Source organism: Echinops telfairi, unplaced genomic scaffold, assembly GCF_000313985.2.
Source record: "Echinops telfairi isolate 266 unplaced genomic scaffold, ASM31398v2 ScPeMD7_18;HRSCAF=68, whole genome shotgun sequence".
Classification (NCBI taxonomy): Eukaryota; Metazoa; Chordata; class Mammalia; order Afrosoricida; family Tenrecidae; genus Echinops; species Echinops telfairi.
In genome coordinates, this window is record NW_022103915.1 from 54,009,782 (window position 1) to 54,035,560 (window position 25,779).

General features: G+C 39.3%; 1 protein-coding gene across 3 annotated transcripts in view; it reads right to left on the reverse strand.

Annotated features, from left to right (window-relative positions):
• STYX (serine/threonine/tyrosine interacting protein) overlaps positions 1 to 25,510 on the reverse strand; it is a 48,432-nt gene extending 22,922 nt beyond the window's left edge. For 2 of the 3 annotated variants that reach the window (XR_006679864.1, XM_045287757.1), the window contains exons 1-8: positions 25,240 to 25,510; positions 14,745 to 14,777; positions 11,468 to 11,521; positions 5,599 to 5,696; positions 2,932 to 2,992; positions 862 to 898; positions 629 to 668; positions 498 to 548 (exon numbers count right to left, since the gene is read on the reverse strand). Coding sequence is in view for 2 of the 3 variants with exons in the window: in XM_045287757.1 (XP_045143692.1) it covers positions 498 to 548; positions 629 to 668; positions 862 to 898; positions 2,932 to 2,992; positions 5,599 to 5,696; positions 11,468 to 11,521; positions 14,745 to 14,777; positions 25,240 to 25,296 (431 nt within the window). In the remaining variant the exon portion in view is untranslated. The remainder of the gene's footprint in view (positions 1 to 497; positions 549 to 628; positions 669 to 861; positions 899 to 2,931; positions 2,993 to 5,598; positions 5,697 to 11,467; positions 11,522 to 14,744; positions 14,778 to 25,239) is intronic. The other variant, XM_045287758.1, reaches the window with a different exon arrangement.
• Between the last annotated feature and the right edge of the window lie 269 nt (positions 25,511 to 25,779).

Sequence of the window (25,779 nt, forward strand, 5' to 3'; positions counted from 1 at the left end):
AATGGACAGCAGAGAAGAGAGCGGAGAGAGACGTCGGACAGTGTAACTTATGACAAAACTATAATAATTTATAAATTATGAAGGTTTCAGGAGGGAGAGGGGAAATGAGCAAACGAAATTGAGGGCTAAAGTAGAGGGAAAATGTTTTGAGATTGATGAGGGCAACAGGTGTACATATGTGTGAGACTCAATGGATGGATGTATGGACTGTGGTAAGAATTGTATGAGCCCTCAATAAAATAATTTAAAAAACAACAACGAGGGTAACAAATGTACAAATGTAATTTATACAATTGACTTATGTATGGATTGTGATGAGTTGTATGAGCCCCCAGTAAATTGACTTAAAAAAAAAAGAAGGCAAGTTACAAGGACTAACCTAGTCAAACATGACTAAATGAAACAATGAAAGACAATGTATCTTCAAACTTCCAGTTCATTTCTGCTAAGCTTTACTTTAATGAGAATTTAAATGACTAGGTTTCAGATTACTTTACCTGTACTTCATTCCAAATGTTTCCATAATATAGGCAATAACAAAGGCAGCACTGAAGAAGAGAAAAAAAATTCAGGAAAAAAAAACCATAACATAAATCAGAGGAAAAAATTAAAATCCGTAACTTCCTACCTCCTCGAGATCCCCGCATTTCCATGGACAAGAACTTTTCCTGAGAAAGGGGAGTGGAAGGAAGAGAGGAAAGTTATTGATAGAAAAACACCTGTTTAACGACTAAAATATAGTGAAAATAGTATATTACACCATAGTAAAAATAAATATTGTCTTAAATATTTGACATAAATATAACTGTAACAATATTTCTTGAAAGTAAACATCAGGTAAGTAAAGTAAATATCATTTACCTCCAGTTTGTAAGCTCCCATCAATAAATTCTTTAGTCTGAGGGGCAAAAGACAATGGGTTATAATAAAACATGTATCAACATGTGCCATAAAATACAAAAAAAAAAAAAAATACAAAGAGAAGCCCCACTATGAGACACAACATCCCTCACTGGCCCATAGCCCTACAGGGGACAACACTAGAGACGCAGTGTGGGAATTGCGCCTGATCTGGCCCTACCACACCGAGGCAAACCACTAAGGGTGTGCAACAGCACAGCAAGGGGAGCAGAGCAAGGAAGTTCTGAGGGAGTACCAAAAATAGGCTTTGGGGCCAGGGCGTGGCATCCTATCAGACTCAACTGGAGAACAGTCCTAAAGGTCAACAGACAGACCTCGAGCTATTTATTGGTTTTTCTTTTTTTGTGTCTTTGTCTTTGTTTTCTTTTGTTGATTTGTTTTGCTCTGTCTTGTTTTTGTACATATTTTTATCTCTGCAGGTCTATCTAGATAAGATAAGCTGAAAAAGCAATCTGGAGGAGAAAACAATGGGACTGACAGTTCCAGGGGGACTTGGGAGAGGGGAAGGTAGGAGAAAGGAAGTGGTGTTAACCAACTAGGGACAAGGGAACAACAGTGATCCAAAATCAGTGATGAGGAGGGTGTAATAGGCCTGGCAGGGCTCGATCAAGGGCAATGTAACTGAGAGGAATTACTGAAACCCAAATGAAAGCTGAGCATGATAGTAGGACAAGAGGAAAGTAAAAGGAAACAGAGGAAAGAACCAGGAGGCAATGGGCATTTATATTTAAATATAGGCATGTGGGCAATGAATGTACGAATAAGAGTTGTATGAGCCCCTAATAAAATGATTAAAAGAAAAAAAACAAAAATAAATAAATAAATAAAATAAATACAGGCATGTACATATGTAAATATATTTTCTAATGATGATGGGGAAATAGATCTATGTACATATATTTATAGGTTTAGTATTAAGGTAGCAAATGGACAATGAGCCTCTACTCAAGTACTCCCTCAATGCAAGAACACTTGGTTCTAGTTTACTGGCATTTCATGATGCTCACCTTCCCAACATAATAGCTGAAGACAAAGAGGGTATATAAGCAAGTGTGGTGAAGAAAGCTGATGGTACATGGCTGTCAAATTATATAGCATCTGGGGTCTTAAAGACTTGAAGGTAAACAAGCGGCCATCTAGCTGAGAAGCAACAAAGCCCACATGGAAGAAGCACAGCAGCCTGTGTGATCACGAGGTGTCGATGGGATCAGGCATCAAAGAACAAAAAAATCATTATCATAGAGAATGTGGGGTAGTGCAGAATAGAGACCCAAAGCCCATCTGTAGGCAACTGGACATGCCCTTACAGAAGGGTCACAGGGAGGCGATGAGCCAGTCAGGGTGCAGGGTAGCAACAATGAAACGTACAACTTTCCTCTAGTTCTTAAATGATTCCCCGACCCCCACCCCCACTATCATGATCCCAATTCTACCTTACAAATCTGGCTAGACCAGAGGATATACACTGGTACAGATAGGAACTGAAAGCTCAGGGAATCCATGACAGATGAATCCCTCAGGACCAGTGGCGAGAGTGGCAATACCAGGAGGGTAGAGGAAAGGTGGGGGTAGATAGGGGGAACCCATTACAAGGATCTACATATAACCCCCTCCCTGGGAGACGGACAACAGAAAAATGGGTAAAAGGAGATGTCGGACAGTGTAAAATAAGACAAAATAATAATAATGTATAAATTATCAAGGGTTGATCAGGGATGTGGGGTGGGGTGGGGAGGGAGGGTAAAAATGAGAAGTTGATACCAAGGGCTCAAGAAGAAAGAAAATGTTTTGAGAATGATGATGGCAACAAATGTACAAATGTGCTTGGCACAATGTATGTATGTATGGATTGTATTAAGAGTTGTACGAGCCCCCAATAAAATGATTAATAAAAAGAAACTAAAAGTAGTATGAAGGAATTGATGTTTTACTAACATTATGCTTTAGAACTACAAGTAGAATATCAAATCATAATTAAAATTTAAATGGTATTAAAAGCTTGATACCTACCATTGGGAAAAAACGTATTATATTTTCAACTGGATTATCTGCAATATCCAAGACTAAATATCTGGAAAGAGATAAAACTCTGTTTATGTATTAAAAAACTGAAAATTTCTTGGAAACATAAATATTAAAAAACAAGCAGAATACATTCCTTAGACCAGAGTGGACCCACAAAAAAAAAGTCTTAGTCACATTTACTGTTACTCTTCTATTTCTACCAATTTTTCTAGGACCAGAAGATTCTTCTCAAGGTGGCCCTATGACCACTTCTCACAATCCTACAGAAGACAATTGAGATGAAGGCCAAACATCTCAAAGATACTCATAAAATAGAAGGCAGAGGTTTGATGAAACACCCATTGTTTGCTAAAAGACCACCTGCCCTGGAATTTTATACTTTGGAAAACATGTCCAAAAAGGGCATTATTATTAACATGCAAAGCATATTTTATTGTGTGAAAAACAACCCATGTCTAACCTCCCCAGGACTATCAATGTATTAAAACAAACTAATTTTAAAGTCATCATCCTTCAAAATGTATGGTTCTTTAATAATCATTAAAAATCAAAAGAAAAACACAACATGCTATTGAGTCACTTTTGACTCATAGCAACCCTATAAAGCAGCGGTTCTCAACCAGGGGGCCGCGACCCTTTGGAGTTTGAACAACCCTCGCACAGGGGTCCCCTGATTCATAGTCGCAAAATTAGTTATGAAGTAGCCACAAAAATAATTTTACGGTGGGGGAGGGTCACCACAACATAAGGAACTGTCTTAAAGGGTCGCAGCATTAGGAAGGTTGAGAACCACTGCGCTAAATCTTCTAGAGGAGCAGATACCCACATATATCTCCCTCAAAACATCTGGGGAGCTTGAGTTACTAAAGTAATACAATGTTTACTCAATACCGCTACCAGGGATCCTAATAATCACAATAAATTCAAGGCTTATGACAGAAGAAATTAAAGCTCAGGGAAGATCAGTAGAAAAACTACAAATATTAAAACCCTGTTTCAAAAAAATTAATTCAGAATCAAATGAAATCATTCTAATTCATGTCACCTTGACTGTCAAGAACTCTTAGTCTACTAAGTCTAAGGAGAAAGGGTCCCTTCACTAGGAAAAAGAGCCTGCATCAGAACATTAATGACTGAAAACAAAAATTCTTTACAAATTGTGAAGGTATAGCATAGCCTTTTAAAAGATATTCTCATTTTCTTTATATATATATGTACATTTATACACACAGACAGAGCAGAGAAAGATTTAGAAAGAAATATACCAAAATGTGAATTAATATTTTCTCTGGACCATGGAATTATGAGTGAATTCTAAAAATTTTTTTGTTTCATTCTCTATTTTCAAAAATATTTACAAAAAACTTTTTTTTTTCAAGTAGAAAAATCTCAATATATTTTATATCAGATTATTGATGCTTTCCCCTTTCAGAAGAAAGTAGTGTCAAGTTTCTGTTAGTCCAGAAATATTCTAAGTTTATATATACATATATACACATATATAAAAAAACATTTGTTCTGCATCTTGTTTTTGATGTAATAAGTCTTAAAGACAATTCCATAGCAACACACAATTTATTTTGGTGTTTATATAGTATTCTACTGCATATTTATTACGTAAGACATCTAAGAGAAGAGTACACTGTAGAACATTTAGGTTGTTTACATTTTTCCTAACAATAACTCACAGGTTGTACACAGAATATTTGGTAGAATGATATTCAAGTAAAAGTTAATAGAAGCTGCCTCTCTGGAAGAAAACTTTTGTATTACAGCCCATAACCCAGGATAAAGCGTCAAAATACCAAAACACTTAAACCCACTGCCATCAAGGCGCTTTCAACTCAGCGACCCTGTAGGACAGAGCAGAGCTTGCACTTGTAGGTTTATAAGTCTTTAAAGAAATAGAAAGTTTCAACTGTCTCCCACAGAGTGGCTACTGGTTTCTAACTACTGACCTGGCAGTTAGCAGGCCAAGGCATAACCAACAATGCCTCCAGAGGATAAAGTATAGGTATCTGCTTTTGCTGAGCCTGCGCCCTGTCCCCCTCCCAATCCATCCTCTTCAAAGTGATTGCTTCAAGGCCCTAATCGAGAGCAGCGGTTCTCAACCTGTGGGTCGCGACCCCTTTGGGGGGGGTTGTCAAATGACCCTTTCACAGGGGTCTCCTAATACATCCTGCATATCAGATATTTACATTATGATTCATAACAGTAGCAAAATTATAGTTATGAAGTAGCAACAAAAATAATTTTATGGTTGGGGGTGACCACAACATAAAGGGTCACAGCATTAGGAAGGTTGAGAACCACAAGAAGGTGGTAATACCCACTTTGGGAAACAATGATCTAGGTGCATCTAGGTGATTAAAATGAAAAGACAAGTTTACTGACATTTAGTCAACTCTGACACTAGTGATGAGAAAATCAACTTTTCAGTATACATTTTTTGTACCTTTTGAATTCTGATCAAGTGTTTGAATCACCAATTTTAAAGTTTTTTTTAATTAAATATATTTTAAATTATGTATGGTGTGACCTATCTTTACAAAATAGAGATGTGCAGAATAACCTTATAGTATAAACTTGAAATAAAAACATTAGACATTTGCTACCATTAACATTTTTATAAATCACAGCAATAATTCTTACCTAAATAATTGTTGAAAGTTTGGTTTAATAAAGTTTGCTTCAATATTTTGTCTTATGCATATTATATGGGTTATTCCATGTTTCTGTAGTATAGGTAGCTATAAAAAAAGGGGAGACATGAAAGTTTTAAAATAGAAAATATTTCACTGTAATGCAGCTGTTTCAAAATGCACTTGACTGAACATTAGAAATAATAGACACGAGAAAAATGAATGTAGAGAATTAAATGTTCATTTCATGATAGTTCTAATGTGATCAGCAAAATATTTCAATGGTTCAAGATTAATAAAGCCAATCCTTGAATGCCACAGGAGTTTAAGGGTGGTGGTTCACTCATGCTGTAAAAATCCACATATAACTTTGACTCCCTCAAAATTTACCAATAATTCATTCACTGATTCACTGCCATCATGACAATTTTGACATATTGTGACCTTAAAAGACAGGGTAGAACTGCCCCTGTGGGTTTCTGATGCTAACTCTTTACGTGAATAGAAACCTAGTCTTTCTTTCAAGGAGGGCTAGTTTTTGACCTACTGACCTTGTGGTTAGAAGGCTTTGTAGTCATGATGCCACTAGGACATGACCAGTCAATTAACATATAGCTTAGAAATAAGCTATATGTATTACACAAGGGGCTACCCAAAAAAATACCAGAATTGCACTGGGCAGAGCAGAGCTTTCATAGTATGCATGTTTCCCAGTAGGTGAGCATCAAACAACTCACTCTGAGTTGGTGCAACCAGTGACGTAGCTTGGGATGGTTCTCTCTGGTCACAGAGAATTTTTTCATAAAAGCAATTTCACTCAAACCTCGATTTTTGTGATGGCCGATTTAAGAGAACAGCATGTGGCTGTGAAATTTTGTTTCCTGCTTAGGAAAAATGTCCCAGAAACTGTTGTGATGTTGAATGGTTTACAAGGACAGCGCTATAAGAAAAACTCGAGTACTGTACATATGAGTGGTTTTCTCGTTTCAAAAAAGGTGAAATGTTAATTGAATGATAAACCTCCTTCTGGACATCTGTCAACCTCCCTAATGGACAAAAATGTCAACTCACAGTGCATTTGGAGTTCGTTCCACCAGGTCAGACTGTTAATCAAACTTTGTATTTAGAGGTTCTGAAAAGATTGCATTAAAAGTGTGGGACAAAAAAGGCCTAATTTGTGGCAGACCCGGGGGACTGGTTTTGCCATCACAACAATGCACCTGCTCACACAGCCCTTTCAATGTGCCAGTTTTGGGCAAAAAACAGCATGCCTCTCTTGCCCGAGGCACCTGACCTTGCTCTGAGTGACTTCTCTGTTTCTACTAATGAAGAGGGTTAGGAAAGAACAGCAATTTGAAGATGTAGAAGAGGTAAAGAAAAAAATGGGAAGTGCCGTCAGCCATCCAAAAGATGAGCTTGAAAATAATGTTTCCATGAATGAAATCGCAGATTTGACATACATATTACATTAAGTGTAATGGAGAGTACTTTAAAGGTGACAAGTTTGTTTCGTAAAAAAAATTTTAATGCATAGCTTTTGGGCGGAAAAAAGTATGGTTCTTTTTGGGTACCCCTTCATAAACTGCACTCACATAAGCAGTACACTTTCAACACAAGATAAAAGCGTATTTTGCAAAGAGCAAAAAACTTCACAAATTTCCTTTAAAAACAAAACAAAACAAAAAAAGATTCTTTTTTAATCATTTTATTGGGGCTCGTATAGCTCATATCACAATCCATACATCCATCCATTGTGTCAAACACATTTGTACGTATTTTGACACCATCATTTTCAAAACATTTTCTTTCTACTTGAGCCCTTGGTATCAACTCATTTTCCCCCTCAATAATAATGATTCTTCAGCTGGATTTATTTATGTTGAAATGGTAGAACACCTCAGCTGCACACTGCAAACTATGGTACATATCAAGCAATTCAACTTTTCCTTATAATGCTCTAACTTTGCTTCTTGAGAGCCCTTCCAGCATCACCAATGGCAACTCATATGCATCCTATGACTTATGGTATTATATTAAAGCTGATGGAAAATACAAAAGAGCAGTGAGAGATCGCTTTTCCTGCCATATGCAATTTACAGAAGAAACAAACTGCTCGTGCAATGATGAGTGTCACATACCATTAAAAAGTCTGCATGTAAGTGGACTGTGCAGTTTAAATCTGCATTATCCAAGAGTCAACTTGTATAGCACATGCACTTAAAGGTTTTTTAGAAAACACACCACACTCACTGCCAGAGAGTAGATTAGAACTCATAGTGAGCCTGGTGGCGTAGTGGTTGCAAGTTGGGGTGATCACTCAAAAGGAAAGCAGCTCAAAATCACCAACTGCTCCATGGGAGAAAGACAGGGCTTTCTACTCCTATAAAAAGTTAACCTGGAAACTCCACAGGGGAGTTCTACTCTGCCCTACAGGGTTACTAAGAGTCTTAAAAGGAATATACTTTTCACAAAACATTTTACGATAAACACAATTTGTTTGAGAAACAGTACTACATAGTGGTTAAAAGCTGGGGCTTTGCAGTTAAGAAGTTTAGGTTCCAAATTCTATCTCTGCCAATGAGCCAAGTGAGCTCTATGGCTCAGTTTCTTTGTATGAAAACAGTGGAAATACTACCTATAGATAATTATAGGTAAAGTGGTTAACATAGAGCCCGCCACATTGCAAGTGTTTCTAGTGAATGGTAATTATATACATAGAACTTTATTCTTTAGAGGAGATAACGAAGACAAAGATCACTTAAATGACTAAATAGCTCAATACAATTGACCCAATTAATGACAACACCAGAGCTCAAATATCTAGACTATTTTGTACGCTTCTAGTGCACTTTTCTAAAAGGCAGAATATTATATAACTCAAGGACTCTATCAGTCACTCACTGTTTCAAAATATTCCTAATGTTAAGTGTCCATTCCAAAGATACTATAGTCCATAGTATTTTCATTGACTCAGTATTTAAAGCAATTTAACTTGACAATCTTAGAAATTATCAATAAATATTTTTGCCAAGTAATTATAGGTTTCACTGAGTTTGTGAATACCATGATATTTCATTGGCTAGAATGTAAATTCCATGACAGCAAGGATTTTTGTTTGTTCACTCACTCCTATGAAGTATTAATATTAAGTACCATACAAAATAGGTTTTCGATAACTATCTGTTCAATAAATGAAAATTCATGCTTGACTGAACACAAATTTAATAATCTTGTATTTTTCTACAACATTTGTAGTTTATAACACTCTATATTTAATTCCAACATTCTACATTAAATAGTCTAAATTGAATTTAAATTAATTAAATTAATTTAATTAAAATTAATTAAATTAAAATTCATGAGATGTCAAACAATTTTATGGATTTCAAAAGTTTTAAATGTTAAAATGTTTTTCAGCAAATTTTCCTACATTGGTATACTCCTGTCTTTCCAAAGTACATTCTAAGCTGAAGAAGGGAAGTAAGGGTTTAAATGAGGATTAAACATCAGCCATTACTCCATATTTATATTTATGACAAACCTCAAAAATGAACTCAATATTCACGCCTATGTTGACACATGATGATCTATGGTAATGTTAGCTTATCTACTTAAGAGGATATATATAATTATAGATTACAACGGTTTTAATAAGATGAAAACAGACTATTACTAAGTAAAAACACAAACTTCATCAAGATAGAGCCCTAGGCCGAGGCTACCCAGCATGATGGGTGTGACAGGTACACCTCACACAGTGGCCCTGGCTCCCCAGGCAGCCGAAATACACACACACACACACACACACACACACAGCCCTAATGTAATATTCAGTGCTATCAAATTGATGCCAACTCATAGCAATCTTATAGGGTAGTCTGCAAAGGCCCCTGTGGGTTTCCAAGACTGTAACTGTTTACAAGAATAGACAGCTGCCGGGGAGGAGATGAGCCAGTCAGGGTGCGATGTAACAATGATGAGAAATACAACTTTCCTCTAGTTCCTAAATGTTTCCTCCCCGCTCCCACTACCATGACTCGAATTCGACCTTGCAAGTCTGGCTAGACCAGAGGATGTACACTGGTACAGATAGGAACTGAAAATACAGGGAATCCAGGACGGATGAGCCCTACAGGACCAGTGGTATGAGTGGCGAAACAGGGAGGGTAAAGGGAGAATGGGTAGGAAAGAGGGAACCAATTACAAGGAACTGTGTGTGACCTCCTCCCTGGGGGACAGACAACCGAAAAGTGGATGAAGGGAGACGTCGGACAGGGCAAGATATGACAAAATACCAATTTATAAACTATCAAGGGCTCATGAGGGAGGGGGGAGCGGGGAGGGAGGGGGAAAAATGAGGACCTAATGTCGGGGGTTTAAGTGGAAAGAAAATGTTTTGAGAATGATGAGGGCAATGAATGTACAAATGTGCTTTACACAATTGATGTGTGTATGGATTGCGATAACAGTTGTATGAGCCCCTAATAAAATGTTTATTAAAAAAAAAAAAAGAATAGACAGCTGCATCTTTCTCTCTTGGAGTGGCTGGAGGTTCTGATCACAGCCCAACACATAACCGCTACGCCACCCTTAACATAAGTAGCAAGCATACATAACATTTCATATTTTTAGTGGACATTTATTATATAAAGCAAATGACTTTATCTATACTTAACACAATAAAGAAATTTTATGAAAAGAAATAGCTAACTAGTTGCAAAAAGCTTAAATTTATCTCTTATTAAAACTCTCACCTTTCTCCCACTGACCTTATTGTCTACAGTCTAACACTTAACCAAACTGCATCACTAGTACTTCTAACTTACGTATACTGTCTTCAAAATAACCAAAGTTTGGAGAAAACATCTTAAGAGACTCAAACTTCAGTGTCATCGAGTCTATTCCAGCTCATAGTGACCCTAAAGGACAGATCAGAACTGCCCATTTGGGTGTCCCTAAGCTGTAAATGTTTATGGAAGCTGAAAGCCTCATTTTATTTTCTAAGGAGTGGTTGGTGGTTCATGATAACGAACTGTTGACCTTATGGTTAACAGCCCAACTCATAACCCATGGAACTAGTAGTATTATAATAAGCAAAGAAGCATTACCATGGGTTGAATCATCAAGTAAGTCACAACAACATCGCTACATATTAAAATAAGACTATCATTTTAACTGTTTAGCTGACCCAAACCCAAATCCAACTCACAATCCAAGACTAAAACTTTAAGGGCGCATTCAGCCTCATCTTTCTCCCACAAGGGAGCCTGTTAGGTTTAAAGCAGCCTTTATTTCAGTTAACTTTACAGGACATTTACAAGGGTACTTCAAAAAGTTTGTGGCAAAATTCCATTCTTTATTTCCATATTCCACGAGCTTTTTTGACGTCCCCATGTATATATGGGGCACTGCTTTCTAACTAGGGGCACCCAGAACTCCTAACATCTGCAAAAACAGAAATGAGATTTGAGTGACTTTCAAGGAACACATATACTCAACCTTAATGAGGAAAGATGGATAATTAAAATGTTAAGCTTCTTTATTTGGGGCTTTAACTGTGTCTCATTTTTCAGAAGCTATGATGAGTAATTATAGCTATCTAATATTTCAGAGAGGAAATAAAGCATTAAATAAGTCAGTTGTTCAGTAAATCTCTCAACCATAGATTTCAAAAGATAAACCTGCTAAGACCTGGTTTGTAATTAGTAGGGATTCCTGCGAACCACTGATCCTGTAAAACGCAGGAAAAAAAGGATATTCCAGAGAGATGAATAATATTAACAGCTGTTTCTGAGGGCACACTCTAAAATTGAACTATTACTACTAAAAACACTTCAGCAAAGTTGGTTAGTAAAGTCTGGTAAGCCGAAATTTCATACCTTGCTTTTCATAGCAGAAGAATATGGACCTAAAAACAATCCAGGTAAAATTTCCTAGGGGGGAAAAATAGAGATTTACTGTCAGTAAATTCAATCTACACTTTCTCTCATAAAACCGAGTCTTGCTGGTATTTCCCCAGTTAATATAATTTGCTTAAATTATTATTTAGGCAGAGTTTCCTAGGCATACTGAACAAAACATTGGCAAGAAAAATGCAGATGTGCCTTATAATTATAAAATGAGACATTCAAAAGTTTCATATAGTTTTAGAAAGTCAGAAATTGAGCATCCCTAGTGTTTTTTACAAGATTTTGATAGAAGATATTGTATTGTGGCCTTTAGATTAATAAAAGGCAAAAGCTGATTCCAACTCACAGCAACTCTGTTGGACAGAGTGAAACTACCACCCATCAGGTTTTCAAAGCATAAATCTTCAAGGAAGCAGAATATCGCAGTTTTCTTCTGCACAATGGCTGGTGGGTTCCAACCGCCAACCCCTGGGCTGGCAGCCAAGTACTTTAATCACTGCACCAACAGGAGACCTTAGATTAATAAATCCTCTTTAGATTTTAATTCTCTCTTATGTATGGTTTAGAAATAAAATAGTCATAAAGGAAAAAAACTCCTTGGAATTACACAGTACCTTTTCAGTCAAACCAAAGAAGCATTAAGATATAGCAGAATTAAAATTATCATTAATAGAATGTTATAATCACAAAGTTTTAAAAAATTGCTTAGTATCAAATTTTTGTCTCCAGATTTTTAACCAATTGAAATAATTACCTATTCAATGCAGAGTTCACATTTATTCTATATAACTGAACATAGAAAATGCTTCTAGTCTGCATATATCATATCCCAGATATTAATATAGTATAATCAAGTAGTTAGTTTTGTAAAGCTGTTGAGTCTATTCTGATTCACAGCAACCCTGTATGTGTCAGTACAACTGCTCCTCCAAGTTTCCAGTGGTGCATTTTCAGAAGCAGATTGCTGGGTTTTCTCCTAAAGCAACCCTACACAGAGTCACACTGTCAGCCTGTATGTAGGTTAGCAGTAAAACACGTCAACTGTTTGAACCTCTCTGATACCAAAATAATTTGTGACTAGGTCTGATTTCTAAAAATTTCTTGGAAAATTACACTTTACTCATCTTTGCATTCTCCATAAACTCAAAAAATAAAGAATGCCTCACAAGTATTTACATATTTTGAAACAGTGAACTTTCACTGAGAATGGAAAACAGATTTTTAGATGTCAGGGGATTCCCAGAATTGGTGATAACACTTGATATGGGGGCTAGAAGAGTTGACTGTAAATGGTATGAAATGCAAAAGAAAAGTGAACTATGTGAGTTTAGAAGTTCTACTTCTACTTTACGGAAATGGCAGTAATTCATTTTCTAAATTCTCTTTAAAAAATACACAAAACCATTACTGGTCTCTTAAAAACATAATGCACATATTATATAGCTGTAATAAAACCAAACCAAACCCACTCCCATCAACTTGAATCTGACTCACAGCGACCCTCTATTTGGGTTTCCAAAGCTATAAATCTTTATGGGACCAGATAGTCACTTCTTTTTCCCACAGAGCACCTAGTCTGTCTTGAACACCCACCCATGTGGTTATTAATACAATATTAAAAGATTTAATTTTTTTCTATTCAGCTCTTGTCCTAGTATTGTAAACAAAATCTGGTTAATTAAATGAAACCTGCAGATCTATAAAAATACAAATCATTATTAGGATTGTTAGTTGTCATACAATCAACCCAACTCATAGGAACTCTATGAATGGCAAAATGAGATGCTGTCCCATCCAATGCCATCTTATCATAAAATAATCAACTTTAATACCTACAATATTTATTTTAAAGTATACTTGTAAGCAGCACGCTTTCCTCTTCCCCCTTTTCATTTAATACAACTAATCAATGGGCTTATTATATAATTTTTAATCCACCAAACAAAAAATAAAGAATCTATTATCTTCTTAGCATTAAAATTGGTGAATCACCACTTTCTTCAAAACAGCAATTTGACACAACTCACCTATAATGCACGAACCCTGGTGGCATTGTGGGTTAGGCATTGGACTACTAAATTCAAAGTCGATAGTTCAAACCCACCAGCCACTCTGTGGGAGAAAGATAAGACTATTTGCTCCTGCAAAGTTTCATACTTTCAGAAATCCTATAGATGGTTGCTATGAGTTGAAATCAATTCAACTACATTGAGTTAGGGTTCTTTGCTAAAGAAACCTGGTAGCATAGTGGCTAAACGATTTGGGTGCTAACTAAAAAGCTGTCAGTTTGAACTTACCAGCAACTTAAAGCTGTTTCCTAAAGATTCACAGCCGCGGAGCCCCTATGGGGCAGAATTCTACCCTATCCTATAGGGCTTCTGCAAGTCAAAATCTATTTGAAAGTAGGTTTTGTTCATTTTTCATACAACAAAAACACTTTTCTTAATTTATATTTGCCTTATTTGAAGCTAGACTAAAAATTCTATATTCAATACTTTTTGTTCCTTCTCCTGTCTTAAATCTTTCTCTTCCTATGTCTTTTCTTTTATCTCCTCATTCATTCTTGCCTGACTTTCCTCTTGCTGTACTTTTCACTATAAACTTAACTTTCTACTGTATAGCAAGACTGCTATACAGACTGCTCTAATACCTGCACTGATTTTCCAGTTTCAGTTCTTTGCTGTGCTCCTACATCCAAGCACTCTCTGTTCATGACCCTCTCCTTTTTAGAACTCATCCATCCACTTATGTGTCAAAAGTGGACATTATTACTGCTTCCAAAGTATTAATAGTCTTGTGCATGTTGAATCCCCAATGTCTGGCAGAATGTCTTCAAATAAGACATTTATTAAGTAGCTGTTAAATAATATGAAGAATGAAGGAATAATTAAATGCTTGGAATGAATATGAAAAGATTATGATTAATTGGATGAATAACTGGTAAAATTAAAATGCTTAAGCTTGAGAAAATAATTTATTCCTAACTGTAGCCAGAGCACTTAAATGCTAATGCTGTGTTAAGCTGTGTATAAATTATTTGTGAATGTTATGGCAACTCTGCACATTTTCCCATCTTTTTAAGATCCAAGATTAACCTTAAATAGGGAGTAATTTAAAAACTTAGTGATGAACCAAGACATCATGAGTCAGTAGGTCTCAAATCCTCTGTGAAATGAGGTCAAGTTATTTTAATAATGAAGATAATGATAATATAAACTGGCTTGAATAGAAAATTAACGTGTCATACCTGCATCTCTCGTCTCATTGGATAGGTCCACTCCTAAGGGGGGGGTGGGGAGAAAGAAAAACATAAGAAGTAAATAACAAATAAAATCACCAATTTTTAATATGACATACATGTGCAGAAACAATTCGCGTAACGAAAACTTGGAAATTTTTGTGTCAAGAAACAGATTAAAGCAAATATTGTTCTTCTAAGATTTTGATTATGTTACTGCTTACAATGAAAGGAACTCTAAAGTGTCTTTAACCACAGATATAGGGGGGGTCAGGATTTTTTTTTTAGAACTTTTATTTTGTTGTTGTTGCTGCTGGGTGCGGTTGACTAAATGTTAACTCATAGCAGGTCCATGTAACAGAGCAGAACTTCCCCTTAAGGTTTCTTAGGCTGTAATAATCTTTATGACAGCAGATCACCAGGTCTTTTCTCCCTGGTGCTACGGGGTTAGGTTCAAAATACCAACCATTCTTTTAGCAGCCAAGCACTAAACAGGGCACAACAGATGAGAATTAGGGGTTAGGACTTATAAGACATATTTTGGGGGAGGGAGGCACAATTCAATCCATTAATAGTATCCTTAATATTGAGCATAAATCTAATACCAAATTATTACACACTTGTTATGCATTTTAAAGACTCATGGAAATTTTTCAAGACTCTCAGTAGTTTAACAGCCAGCCTTACCCTCCCTCTAAACTAACCTATCAAGGCTGTGAGAGGGAAAAAAGCTGCTAACCCATATATTTTTTAGTTTACCTAAAATGAAATCATTATAACTATATATGGTAAAATCTAATTTACTTTTTTAAAAAGCACTCATGCCACAAGATGTTCTTTTTGAAATATCAAAATTCTAAACTTTCATAAGGTGTGAATCAGAGCTGACTTGACTGCAACTGTAACAAAACAATAGACCATAGGGCTGTCTAAGTATGTAAAATAGAGATTGCAGGAGTGAAGCGCATGCTACAAGGGAGAAAAAGAAAACTTACAGGGCAATTACTGAGGATTTTTGGTCAGATAACTGTGCAGCATAGGTAATAGGCATGGTTCCTTTAAAACCTAGAAAGCTTTCTCTCACAGAAAATTTCATTTGGAAGTATTGCTGGTGTTAACATCAAGGCCTGATGTCTTGTGGACCTAGCCCTGTTTCCAGCCTGCAGACCCAATCTAAAAATCTGTGATGCCTACTGATTCTGCATACCAGATCAAGATTTTAAAAGCCATTCATGACAACAGTCTTGATCTGCCAGGCTCCCATCCACCTGAAAAAATTTCCAATTCCCAAGTCTTACCTACATCACAATCTCAATCTGAGCCAGTCCAAGTTGCCTTTAAAAATGGCCAACAAACATATGAGAAGATGTTCCCGATCTTTAGCCATAAGAGAAACGCAAATTAGAACAACAATGAGATACCACCTAATACCCTCAAAGGTAGCCCAGTTCAAAAAGTCAGAAAGCAACAAGTGTTGAAGGGGCTGTGGGGAGACAGGAACTCTCATCCACTGCTGGTGGACCTGTAGGTATGTACAGCCACTATGGAAAGCGATCTGGCGATATCTAAAATAGATGGAAATCGAGTTACCATACAACCCAGCAATCCCCCTACTAGGCATATACCCAGAAGAGACAAGAAACAAACTAAAGCCAGACATCTGTGCTCCAATATTCAATGCGGCACAGTTCACAATTGCAAGGAGTTGGAAACAACCCAAATTTCCATCAACTGATGAGTGGATTAAAAAGCTGTGGTACAGCGCAGGGACAGGGGAGCAACCAGTGATCCAAAATCAGTGGCAAGGAGGGTGTAGGAGGCCTGGTGGGGATTCAGCAAGGGCAATGTAACCGAGAGAAATTACTAAAACCCAAATGAAGGCTGAGCATGATAGTAGGGCAAGAGGAAAGTAAAAGGAAATAGAGGAAAGAACTTGGTGACAAAGGGTATTTATAGAGGTCTAAAGACTGGATATTGTACATATGTAAATATATTTATATAAGAGTGTGGGGAAACAGATCTACGTACATGTTTATAGGTTTAGTATTGGGGCAGCAGATAGACATTGGGCCTCCACCCAAGCACTTACTCAATGCAAGAACACATCATTCTATTAAATTGGCATTCCAGGATGCACACCTTCCCAACACAATAGCTGAAGAAAAATGTGTGCATAGGCAAATGTGGTGAAAAAAGCTAATGGTGCCCGGCTATCAAAAGATTTAGTGTCTGGGGTCCTAAAGGCTTGAAGATAAAACAAGTGGCCATTTGGCTAAGAAGCATCAAAGCCCACATGGAAGAAGCACACTAGCCTGTCTGACCACGAGGTATAAAAGGAACCAGTTATCAGACATCAAAGAACTAAAAATCTTATCAGTGGGTGCCCACCTTCCTTATACAATCAATGAAGACAAACGTGTCCATGGGCAAATATGGTGAAGAAAGCTGATGGTGCCTGGCTATCGAAAGATGTGGCATCTGCGGTCTTGAAGACTTGATGATAAACAAGTGGCCATCTACTTCAGAAGCAACAAAGCCCACATGAAAGAAGCACACCAGCCTGTGTGACCAGGAGCTGTCAAAGGGATCAGGTATCAAGCATCAAAGAACAAAAAATCATATCACTGTAAATGTGGGTGAGTGGAGACTCAAAGCACATCGGTAGGAAAGTGGACATCCCCTTACTGAAGGGTTGTGGGGAGGAGATGAGCCAGTCAGGGTACAGGATAGCAACGATGAAACATGTAACTTTCCTCTAGTTCTTAAATGCTTCCTCCCCACCACTATCATGATCCCAATTCTACCTTACAAATCTGGCTAGTCCAGAGGATGTACACTGGTAAAGACAGCAACTGGAAACATAGGGAATCCAGGACAGACGACTCCTTCAGGACCAGTGGTGAGAGGGTGGAGGGAATGCCTAGAGGGTGGAGGGAATGCCTAGAGGGTGGAGGGAATGCCTAGAGGGTGGAGGGAATGTCGAAAGGGGGAACCAATTACAAGAATCTACCTATAGCCTCCTCCCTGGTGAATGGACAGCAGAGAAGAAGGCGGGGGGAGATGTCAGACAGTGTAACATATGACAAAATAATAATTTATGAATTATGAAGGGTTCATGAGGGAGGGGGGAATGGGAAGGGAGGGGGAGTGAGCAGCCGATATAGAGGGCAGATGTTTTGGGAATGGTGATGGCAACAGGTGTGCATATGTGCTTGACACGGTGGGATGTGTGTATGGATTGTGATGGGAGTTGTGCGAGCCCCAAATAGAATGATTAAAAAAAACACTGTGGTACATAGATACAATGGAGTACTACGCATTGCTAAAAAGCAGTGATGAACGTATGAAGCACATTGCTGCGTAGGAAGAACTGGAGGAAATCATGCTAAGCGAAGTAAGCCAAGCACAAAGGGACAAGTACAACATGAGTCCGCTGAGGTAAGCTTTAACAAGCAACAATATACAACAAAACATCAGCAACAACAAACCAATGACAAAAAATAAAACAAAACACAAGAAAGAAAAGGTTGCCCCTCGCCCCATAAGAATTTATTTCAAAGGACGGCATTGAATCTGCAGCTCTGATTGTGGTGTACAACTTGACTGTACAACTCTTCTTGATGTGACTGAACTATTAAATTATATGATGTGAATTATATGCCAATGAAACTGTTAAAAAATAAAACAAAGAGCCCTGGTTGCACAGTGTTAAAAAGTCTGGCTGCTAGCCAAAAGATCAGTGGTCAAAATTCAGCAGTTGTTTCCAGAAGAAAGATGTGAGTAGTCTTCTTCTATGATCAAACCAAAAAGCAAACGTGCTGCCATCAAGTAGATTCCAACTCATAGCAACCCTACAGGACAACATAGAACTTCCCCTGTGGGTTTCTGAGACTGCAGCTCTTTACAGGTGTAGAAAGCTTCATCTTTCTCCTGTGGAGTGGCTGGTGTTAGCTGCTCAACTCTTAACCCACTATGACACCAGGGCTCCGCCTTTCCATAATTCTGCATAATGGTAACTAACTTAAACCTGGGCCAAGTTCTACTCTGTCTTGTAGGCTTGCTACTAGCGAATCAATTTGATGGCAGCAGGTTTGGCTTTAGTTTAGTGTTACTTTAAGTTTTGTTATTTGATATGATTGGAGGTGATAGTTAGGTTTCGTGTCAGGCAGGGAATGTTCAAAAAATTTTCCCATACAAATTTAATGGTAATTCACACTGCTTTGGCTTTATATTACTCTGATTTTGTAACTCATATTAATTTCCTTAATAAACCCCATGATCATGAATCCCTTCTAGGAGTTTGTTGTGTGTCTACTGCAATGAATTACTTAACCTAGCATAAAAAATTAAGGAACAAATGGGATCAAAATGGAACCTCTAGAAAGGAAGAGGGTGGAGACCTGCCTGACCCTGCCTGTGGCAATCAGCCTTGGGAGCTGGAGGTCAGATGCAGCCCCAATGCCATTTTCCAGGAAAGCATGAGAAAATCACCAAATCTGGGACATCTCAGGGAAAAAACCAACAACATGGTCTTTCTCCTCTAAAACAAACTAAAGTAAAAGTAGCTTCCTTTAGAATAAGTCACTTTCCTTTTGTTCCCATCCCTACCTCAACTTCTGCTTAACCCTAAGCAAGAGCTAGCAGCAAAAACTTGCAATGAAACAAAAATCACAGTACTGGGGTAAATGGAGAAGCACAGGGAAATTCAAGTAAAATGACCAGTCCAATTAAATCAGAATCTGTGGTGATAGGACACGGGCATGGATATTTTTTTTCAAAGCTCCTCTGGTGATTCTACTCAACAATCAGTTAAAAATCACCATTCATGAAGGAGCAAGAGATCCTCAGTCAGATATATAACACAATTCAATAGTGTAACTGTTAAGGAAGATACATATAAGTAGGCAATCCAGTGCAATTGGTCATCTGGTGATGAGGTGCAAATATGTGCGCAGGCAAAATTAAGGGAAAATTCTTAAAAGGAAATGATGCCTAAACTGAGATCTAATCCAAAAGTAACAGGTAATTAGATGAGGGCAAAGGAGAGACCGGTGTTGGTAGCTGTGGTAGGAGTAAAACAGCAAATGCAAAAAACCCTGAAAGTAAACCCAAACCCAAGCCACTGACACCGAGTCTATGCCAACCCAGAGTGACCCTACAGGGCAGAGAACTTCTAAGCATTTCTGGGACTTTAACTCTTCAGAAGCCAGCAGCCTCAGATATCTCCCACAGAATAACTGTTGGGTTTGACCTTACAGTCAGCAGTCCAATGCCTAAGTCAAAGGCCCTGAGGTGGGGGGGAAAATTAAGTGTTCTCCAGCAGTGACTCATATTCAAACTCACTGCCATCGGGTTGATGTCAACTCATGGTGAACCTATAGGACAGGGGAGAACTGCCTGTAAGTTTCAGAGACATTTAACTGTCTTTCTTTCATTGAAGCTGCAGGCGGTCTCAAACTGAAGACTTTGCGGATGCAGCCCAAGGTGTTCCATTTTTACTGACCAAGATTTGGGATAAACGTGGCTGTCTATCTAGTGGTTCCTACTGTACAAAAGAATGCTGGCCAGTAAATGAAAGGATAATTTCTTTTATGTAAAGATTAGAGCAAAACTGGTTCCTGATGTGAATGTTAAAATGTCCCAAATGTCCAACTTTTTCCAAACTGCTGTTATCACTCATTATTTCTACCATCAAGTCCTCTTCCTCTTCCACTTAATCATCTCCCTCCCAATTTCTCATTGTAATTCATTACAATGCTTCACGAAACTTATGAACTGTTCAGGAAATGGCTTTATTGTGGAGGTTGGCAAATCCCAAGTCCATGGGTTAGGCATCAAGTTGGATGCGTCTCCTGGCCCACGTGGTTTGGTTGCAGGGACTGATAAACCCAACTCAGCAGGCCAGGTGACAGACTGCTGGCTGACAAAGATGCTGAAGCTGGTGAATCATGTTGGACACAGACTGCTGGCTCAAGAACCCAGAGCTAAATATGACAAGCTGGATGTAGGATCTAGAGCAAATAAGGAAACTTTGCCAGAGCAAGAAAATCCCCCTTACTTGCGCAAGGCAGTGCAAGGGTGTAACTTACATAGCGCTGGTGACTGGGGTAGGGCTGCTGGCTTGAGCCACCTTCTAGTAAGATGACTCAAGACTGCCAATCCTGCCTCAGTATTGTAACGGACAACTCACTCACAAATGGGAGCGTAACTGCAGGCATAAAGACTAGGATTCATAATACATCACAAAATGGTAGGTATTAACTCAGATCACAAAACCGTGGACAATAACATCATTACATAACTGTCAAATAACTAAAAAGGATGGCCCAGCCAAGTTGGCATATAAACTTAGCTATCACAGGTTCCATATACTTTATTTGCATTAGCTGTTCTTATTAAGTGCCATTAAATTATTCGACTCTTTGCAAACCTATTATTACTAGAACGACACACTTGCCCAGTCCTGCACCATTCTCCCAACTGTGATTATTTGAGTCCATTGCTGTAACCATTGTGTCACTCCATCTTGAGGTTCTTCCTCTTTTATCACTGCCCATCTGCTTTCGTAAGCATGATGTCCCTTTCTAGGGACTGGTCTCTCCTGTATATGCCCAGTGTACATGAGCCTCGCCATCCTGTTCTTCTAAGACAGATGTTTGTTCTTCCTGTAGTCCAAAAGGGACTGGTCTCTCCTGTATATGCCCAGTGTACATGAGCCTCGCCATCCTGTTCTTCTAAGACAGATGTTTGTTCTTCCTGTAGTCCACAGCACTTTCAATATTCTTCACCAACACCCTTTAATTCAAATGTATCATTTTCTTCTGCTCTTTTCCATTACTCAGTCCAAACTCACAAGTGTATGACACAACTGAAAGTACCCCTTAGTCTTCAATGTGACATCTTTGCATTAGCAGCAAGCTGTTCAATTCCTTTGGGGGATTGTACAGGACAATGGCTATGGCTATAAAGGCTATATATATTAAGCAACAAGTCACTCAAAGTCTACCTGATACTTTACATCTCTCGAAGAAATTTTAAAACTAATATTTTGTTTTATCAGTTCATTGTGAGAAAAGTTTTTTAAAAGCTTTTGCAATGAATTCTTTATTTAATGGATACTCATGTGCCTATTTAACATTTCTGTCACCTTTCTTCTTCAGTGAAAGTGCTCCTATAGTATTAGTGGGAGTAGGTATGTGACTGGGTCTCTCATTGTACTCACCCTATCCTAATTTAAAGTGTAGCCTAAATTGGTGTTAATTCTCTAGAATTTAAACAATGAAGCTAGGAAAAGAGGTAGTCTTATTCCTCAATGTACAGGCTCAAAAAAGGTATGTGGTGGCCCCAGTATAGCAGATAGCCAAGCTCACTCCTGTGGAGAAGTCTAAGCACAACCTGAGACCATGAGAGAAAAAATAGAGACAAGCACCTATGAGAAGTAGAAGCAGTTCTGATACACTAATAGTACTTTAAGAACAGCTACATCCTTAGCCTTTCCAGTTTTTGTTATCTTTTCTACTTTTTTCCTGGTTTTTGAAGGTACATTTCAACCCAAGTATATTCCAAGTTGCCTTTTGTTATTTCCAATCAAGAGAGACCAAGTATCTAATGTTGGTTTCCAATACTACCATTCTCTACTACATTACCTGTCCAATATAAGAAAGTTGTGTGGGAAACAGGATTTCTCTCAAGCTGTCTCCCCCAAATATATGCCAGACTTAGCTGCTTGAGAATGACTATACACTTGGAGGTCATTAGAAGTAGATTAGGGGTCCTTCTCTCTAAGAGCTTTCAGCCATCTAGACCAAGCAGACACCACTGTTTATCCCACAAGTAGGGCCCACTCCCTTCTGATAAGGATAGTAGTTGTCTGTTTCCTTGTAGGAGACACCAGAGAGGTCAAACCCACCCTAGGAGGACCAAGGTTAGACTACCATCATGAATCTGGGGTCCACCCATCTTGTCACATGTATAACCCTAGACCTTCCCATTCCTATGGGCACACCCCAAGCTCATGCCCTTCCTGTTCCGCTTATGCCTATCATAGATCCCCTTCCTACAATGTGTATGCCTATTGTACTGCCCCTTCCTGTGATGTGTGGTTACCTGTAATCATGTCCCCCTAAAGAGATATAAGGATTGGTTGGCAATAAAGAAACGATGTACAAATGCACTTTACACAATTGATGTGTGTATGGATTGGGATAACAGTTGTATGAGCCCCTAATAAAATGTTAAAAAAAATTAAAAAGAAAAAAAGAAAAGCCCTCTCCGGAACCCGGGAAGCTCTCACCCGGGAGGCTCTCCCCGGTCCTGGCTTCCCGGGGCCCTCTCTGGCTTTCGGGCCAGAAGAGGCTCCCAGGTTCTCAGTCTCTGAGGCTGCTCCTGCTCTCGTGGCCAGGTTCCCCCCACGAGGACCACCAAGCAGAGCGTTGGTAAGCAATGCTACCATGAATTGTGTCTGACTCCATTACTTGACTCTATCTTCTACCTCTTATACCCTTTATGACTTTACTATAATCTTATTATTGCTGTACAATTGCGCCTACCGGACCTGTGATGATTTGTGGGGGACCCCTCTCTCCCTTAACCCCACAAAGTTGTACTCTCAGCAAGAATTTAAAATTTTTGCTAGGATAAGGCATATTACATACATAGTATGGTATTTTAGTGCAAAATCTTGAAACATTTAAGCTGGAACTTCTAAAATTTGGACAAGGAAGAATTGGGGTGTACTGAAAAGAAAACTGTTTTGGAATTAGGAGACCAAGATCCTCAACCTGTCTTGTACTGGCAAATATTTCTCAGCAAGCCACAATTTCCTCAACTGAAATAAAGGAATGTTTGACAGTATTTGTAAGGATGCCTCTAGAGTTGAAGTTCCTGAATCATCCTGAGGAATTTTAACTAACTCAAATACAACTTTCCTTTTTCTTATTCAAAATATACTCTTAAAACAGAATTCTCCTGCAATGTAGCAATGATGAAAAATACAACTTTCCTCTAGTTCCTAAATGCTTCCTCCCCGCCCCCACTATCATGACACTAATTCTACCTTGCAAGTCTGGATAGACCAGAGGATGTACACTGGTACAGACAGATAGGAACTGGAAACACAGGAAATCCAGCGCGGATGATCCCTTCAGGACCAGTGGTGTGAGTGGCGATACTGGGAGGGGGTAAAGGGAGAGTGGTTTGGAAAGGGGGAACCGATTACAAGGATCTACGTGTGACCTCCTCCCTGGGGGTCGGACAACAGAAAAGTGGGTGAAGGGAGATGTCGGGACAGGGCAAGACATGACAAAATAATAATTTATAAATTATCAAGGGTGCATGAGGGAGGGGGGAGCAGGGAAGGAGTGGGGGGGGGAAATGAGGAGCTGATGCCAAGGGCTTAAGTGGAGAGGAAATGTTTTGAGAATGATGAGGGCAATGAATGTACAAATGTGCTTTACACAATTGATGTATGTATGGATTGTGATGAGTTGTATGAGCCCCTAATAAAACAATTGAAAAAAACAAAAACAAAAACAGAATTCTCAGATTGCAGCCCAACTTCTAATCACTAAGCTTTCAGGGACTGTTAAAACAGAATTCTCAAACAAGTGCTTCCTCCTAAATAAGAAACGTGAACCCCCAAATAAAGACACTCAATAGAATGAATATTTAATATAAATCCAAGTCTCTTAGATAACGCTTTTTTAATTTTCCCAATTATTTTGCATAATTTGTCCTGTCAATAATATAGCCTTCATAAAATTAAAATTAGGTCATCTGCAATAGCACAAAGTATTTTCAAGAAGATATACATGAGGCAGGGGCAGGGTGAGGTGGGGGCAGTTTTAATGAAAATCCTAAGCAGAGAAGTAAAGTGGCGTGAAAAGAAAGAACCATGAATTAGAAATAAGGAGACTGGGGTATAAAGAATTTTACTCTCTATATTAACTTCCCTCCAAGATGTCTAATCCAAGTCTTCAGGTTCCTAAGAGCTACCTCCGTGAGACTTGATTCGGCTAGTCGCTGTCTAAGTTGAAAACAAAAACTTGAGGAAACTTTTCGAAAACGCATTTCCAAAGCTCAGGCCCCAGGTCTACTCCACATGCGAGGCCACATGGGTTCCAAAAGTGAGCCGTTGCCACCGACGGATGAGAGCCCTCAAGTTCGGGATAAATACCGACGGGACCCTCGGGAGGCCCTTTAGTCCAGGTGAGTCCCGGCCCCCGAGCTGACAGTGCTGAGGCGGTCCCCGTCGCCCCACACTCAGTGGACCCGACGCGGCCCGGCCGCGGGGTCTCGGGAGAGGAAAGGGGGTGTCTAGCGGCCTGGGTGGGCGCGGACCGCCACCGGGCGGGGGCTCCGCCCACAAGTCCCGGGACGCCCTCCCCTGAGGTGGCTCGGGGCTCCGACGGGCTAGGGACTTCGACGGTTGGGGCCTGGGGTCGTCCCTCGGGCAAGAAGCCACCGCCGGAGGCCTGCGCGTGGCAGCTGCCGGACACTGACTCACCTCGGCGTCGTCTTTGCACTGAGGGAGGGAAGGGAACTCCAGTTTCACGTCCTCCATGGTCCCGGCCCGCAGGCGGGTGGATGCGGTGGGAGGGCGCGTTCCCCGGTCGACCGGACCCTCGGGCAGGCAGCGGCGACGAAACGAAAGCCGGTGGACCGGAGGACTGGTGGGTGAGCGGCAGGCTTACCACGAACACTCGCAGACCAAAGGATCCCGGCGACCCCGGCGGCGGCGGCGGCGACAACGGGGAAGAGAAGGGTAGAGCGGCCCGTACCCGGCCGCCATGCTGCTGCCTTCTCCCTTCCCCAACGTCTCCGCGCCCCTCAGGCCGCCCAAGCTCAGGAACAAGCACGAGCCCTACAACCGTTTCCCCTCCTCCATTGTGCTTGTTTCAAACAACTCCCCCACCCCTGCCCCAGGAGATGCTTGAGTACCGCACCAGGCATTTTGAAAAATAACCAACATTTGCAGCGTTGACAATCAAATAAGCTTGAGCGACAGCAAATGAATAGGACTTGGAAATGGCTGAACAGCTCTTGT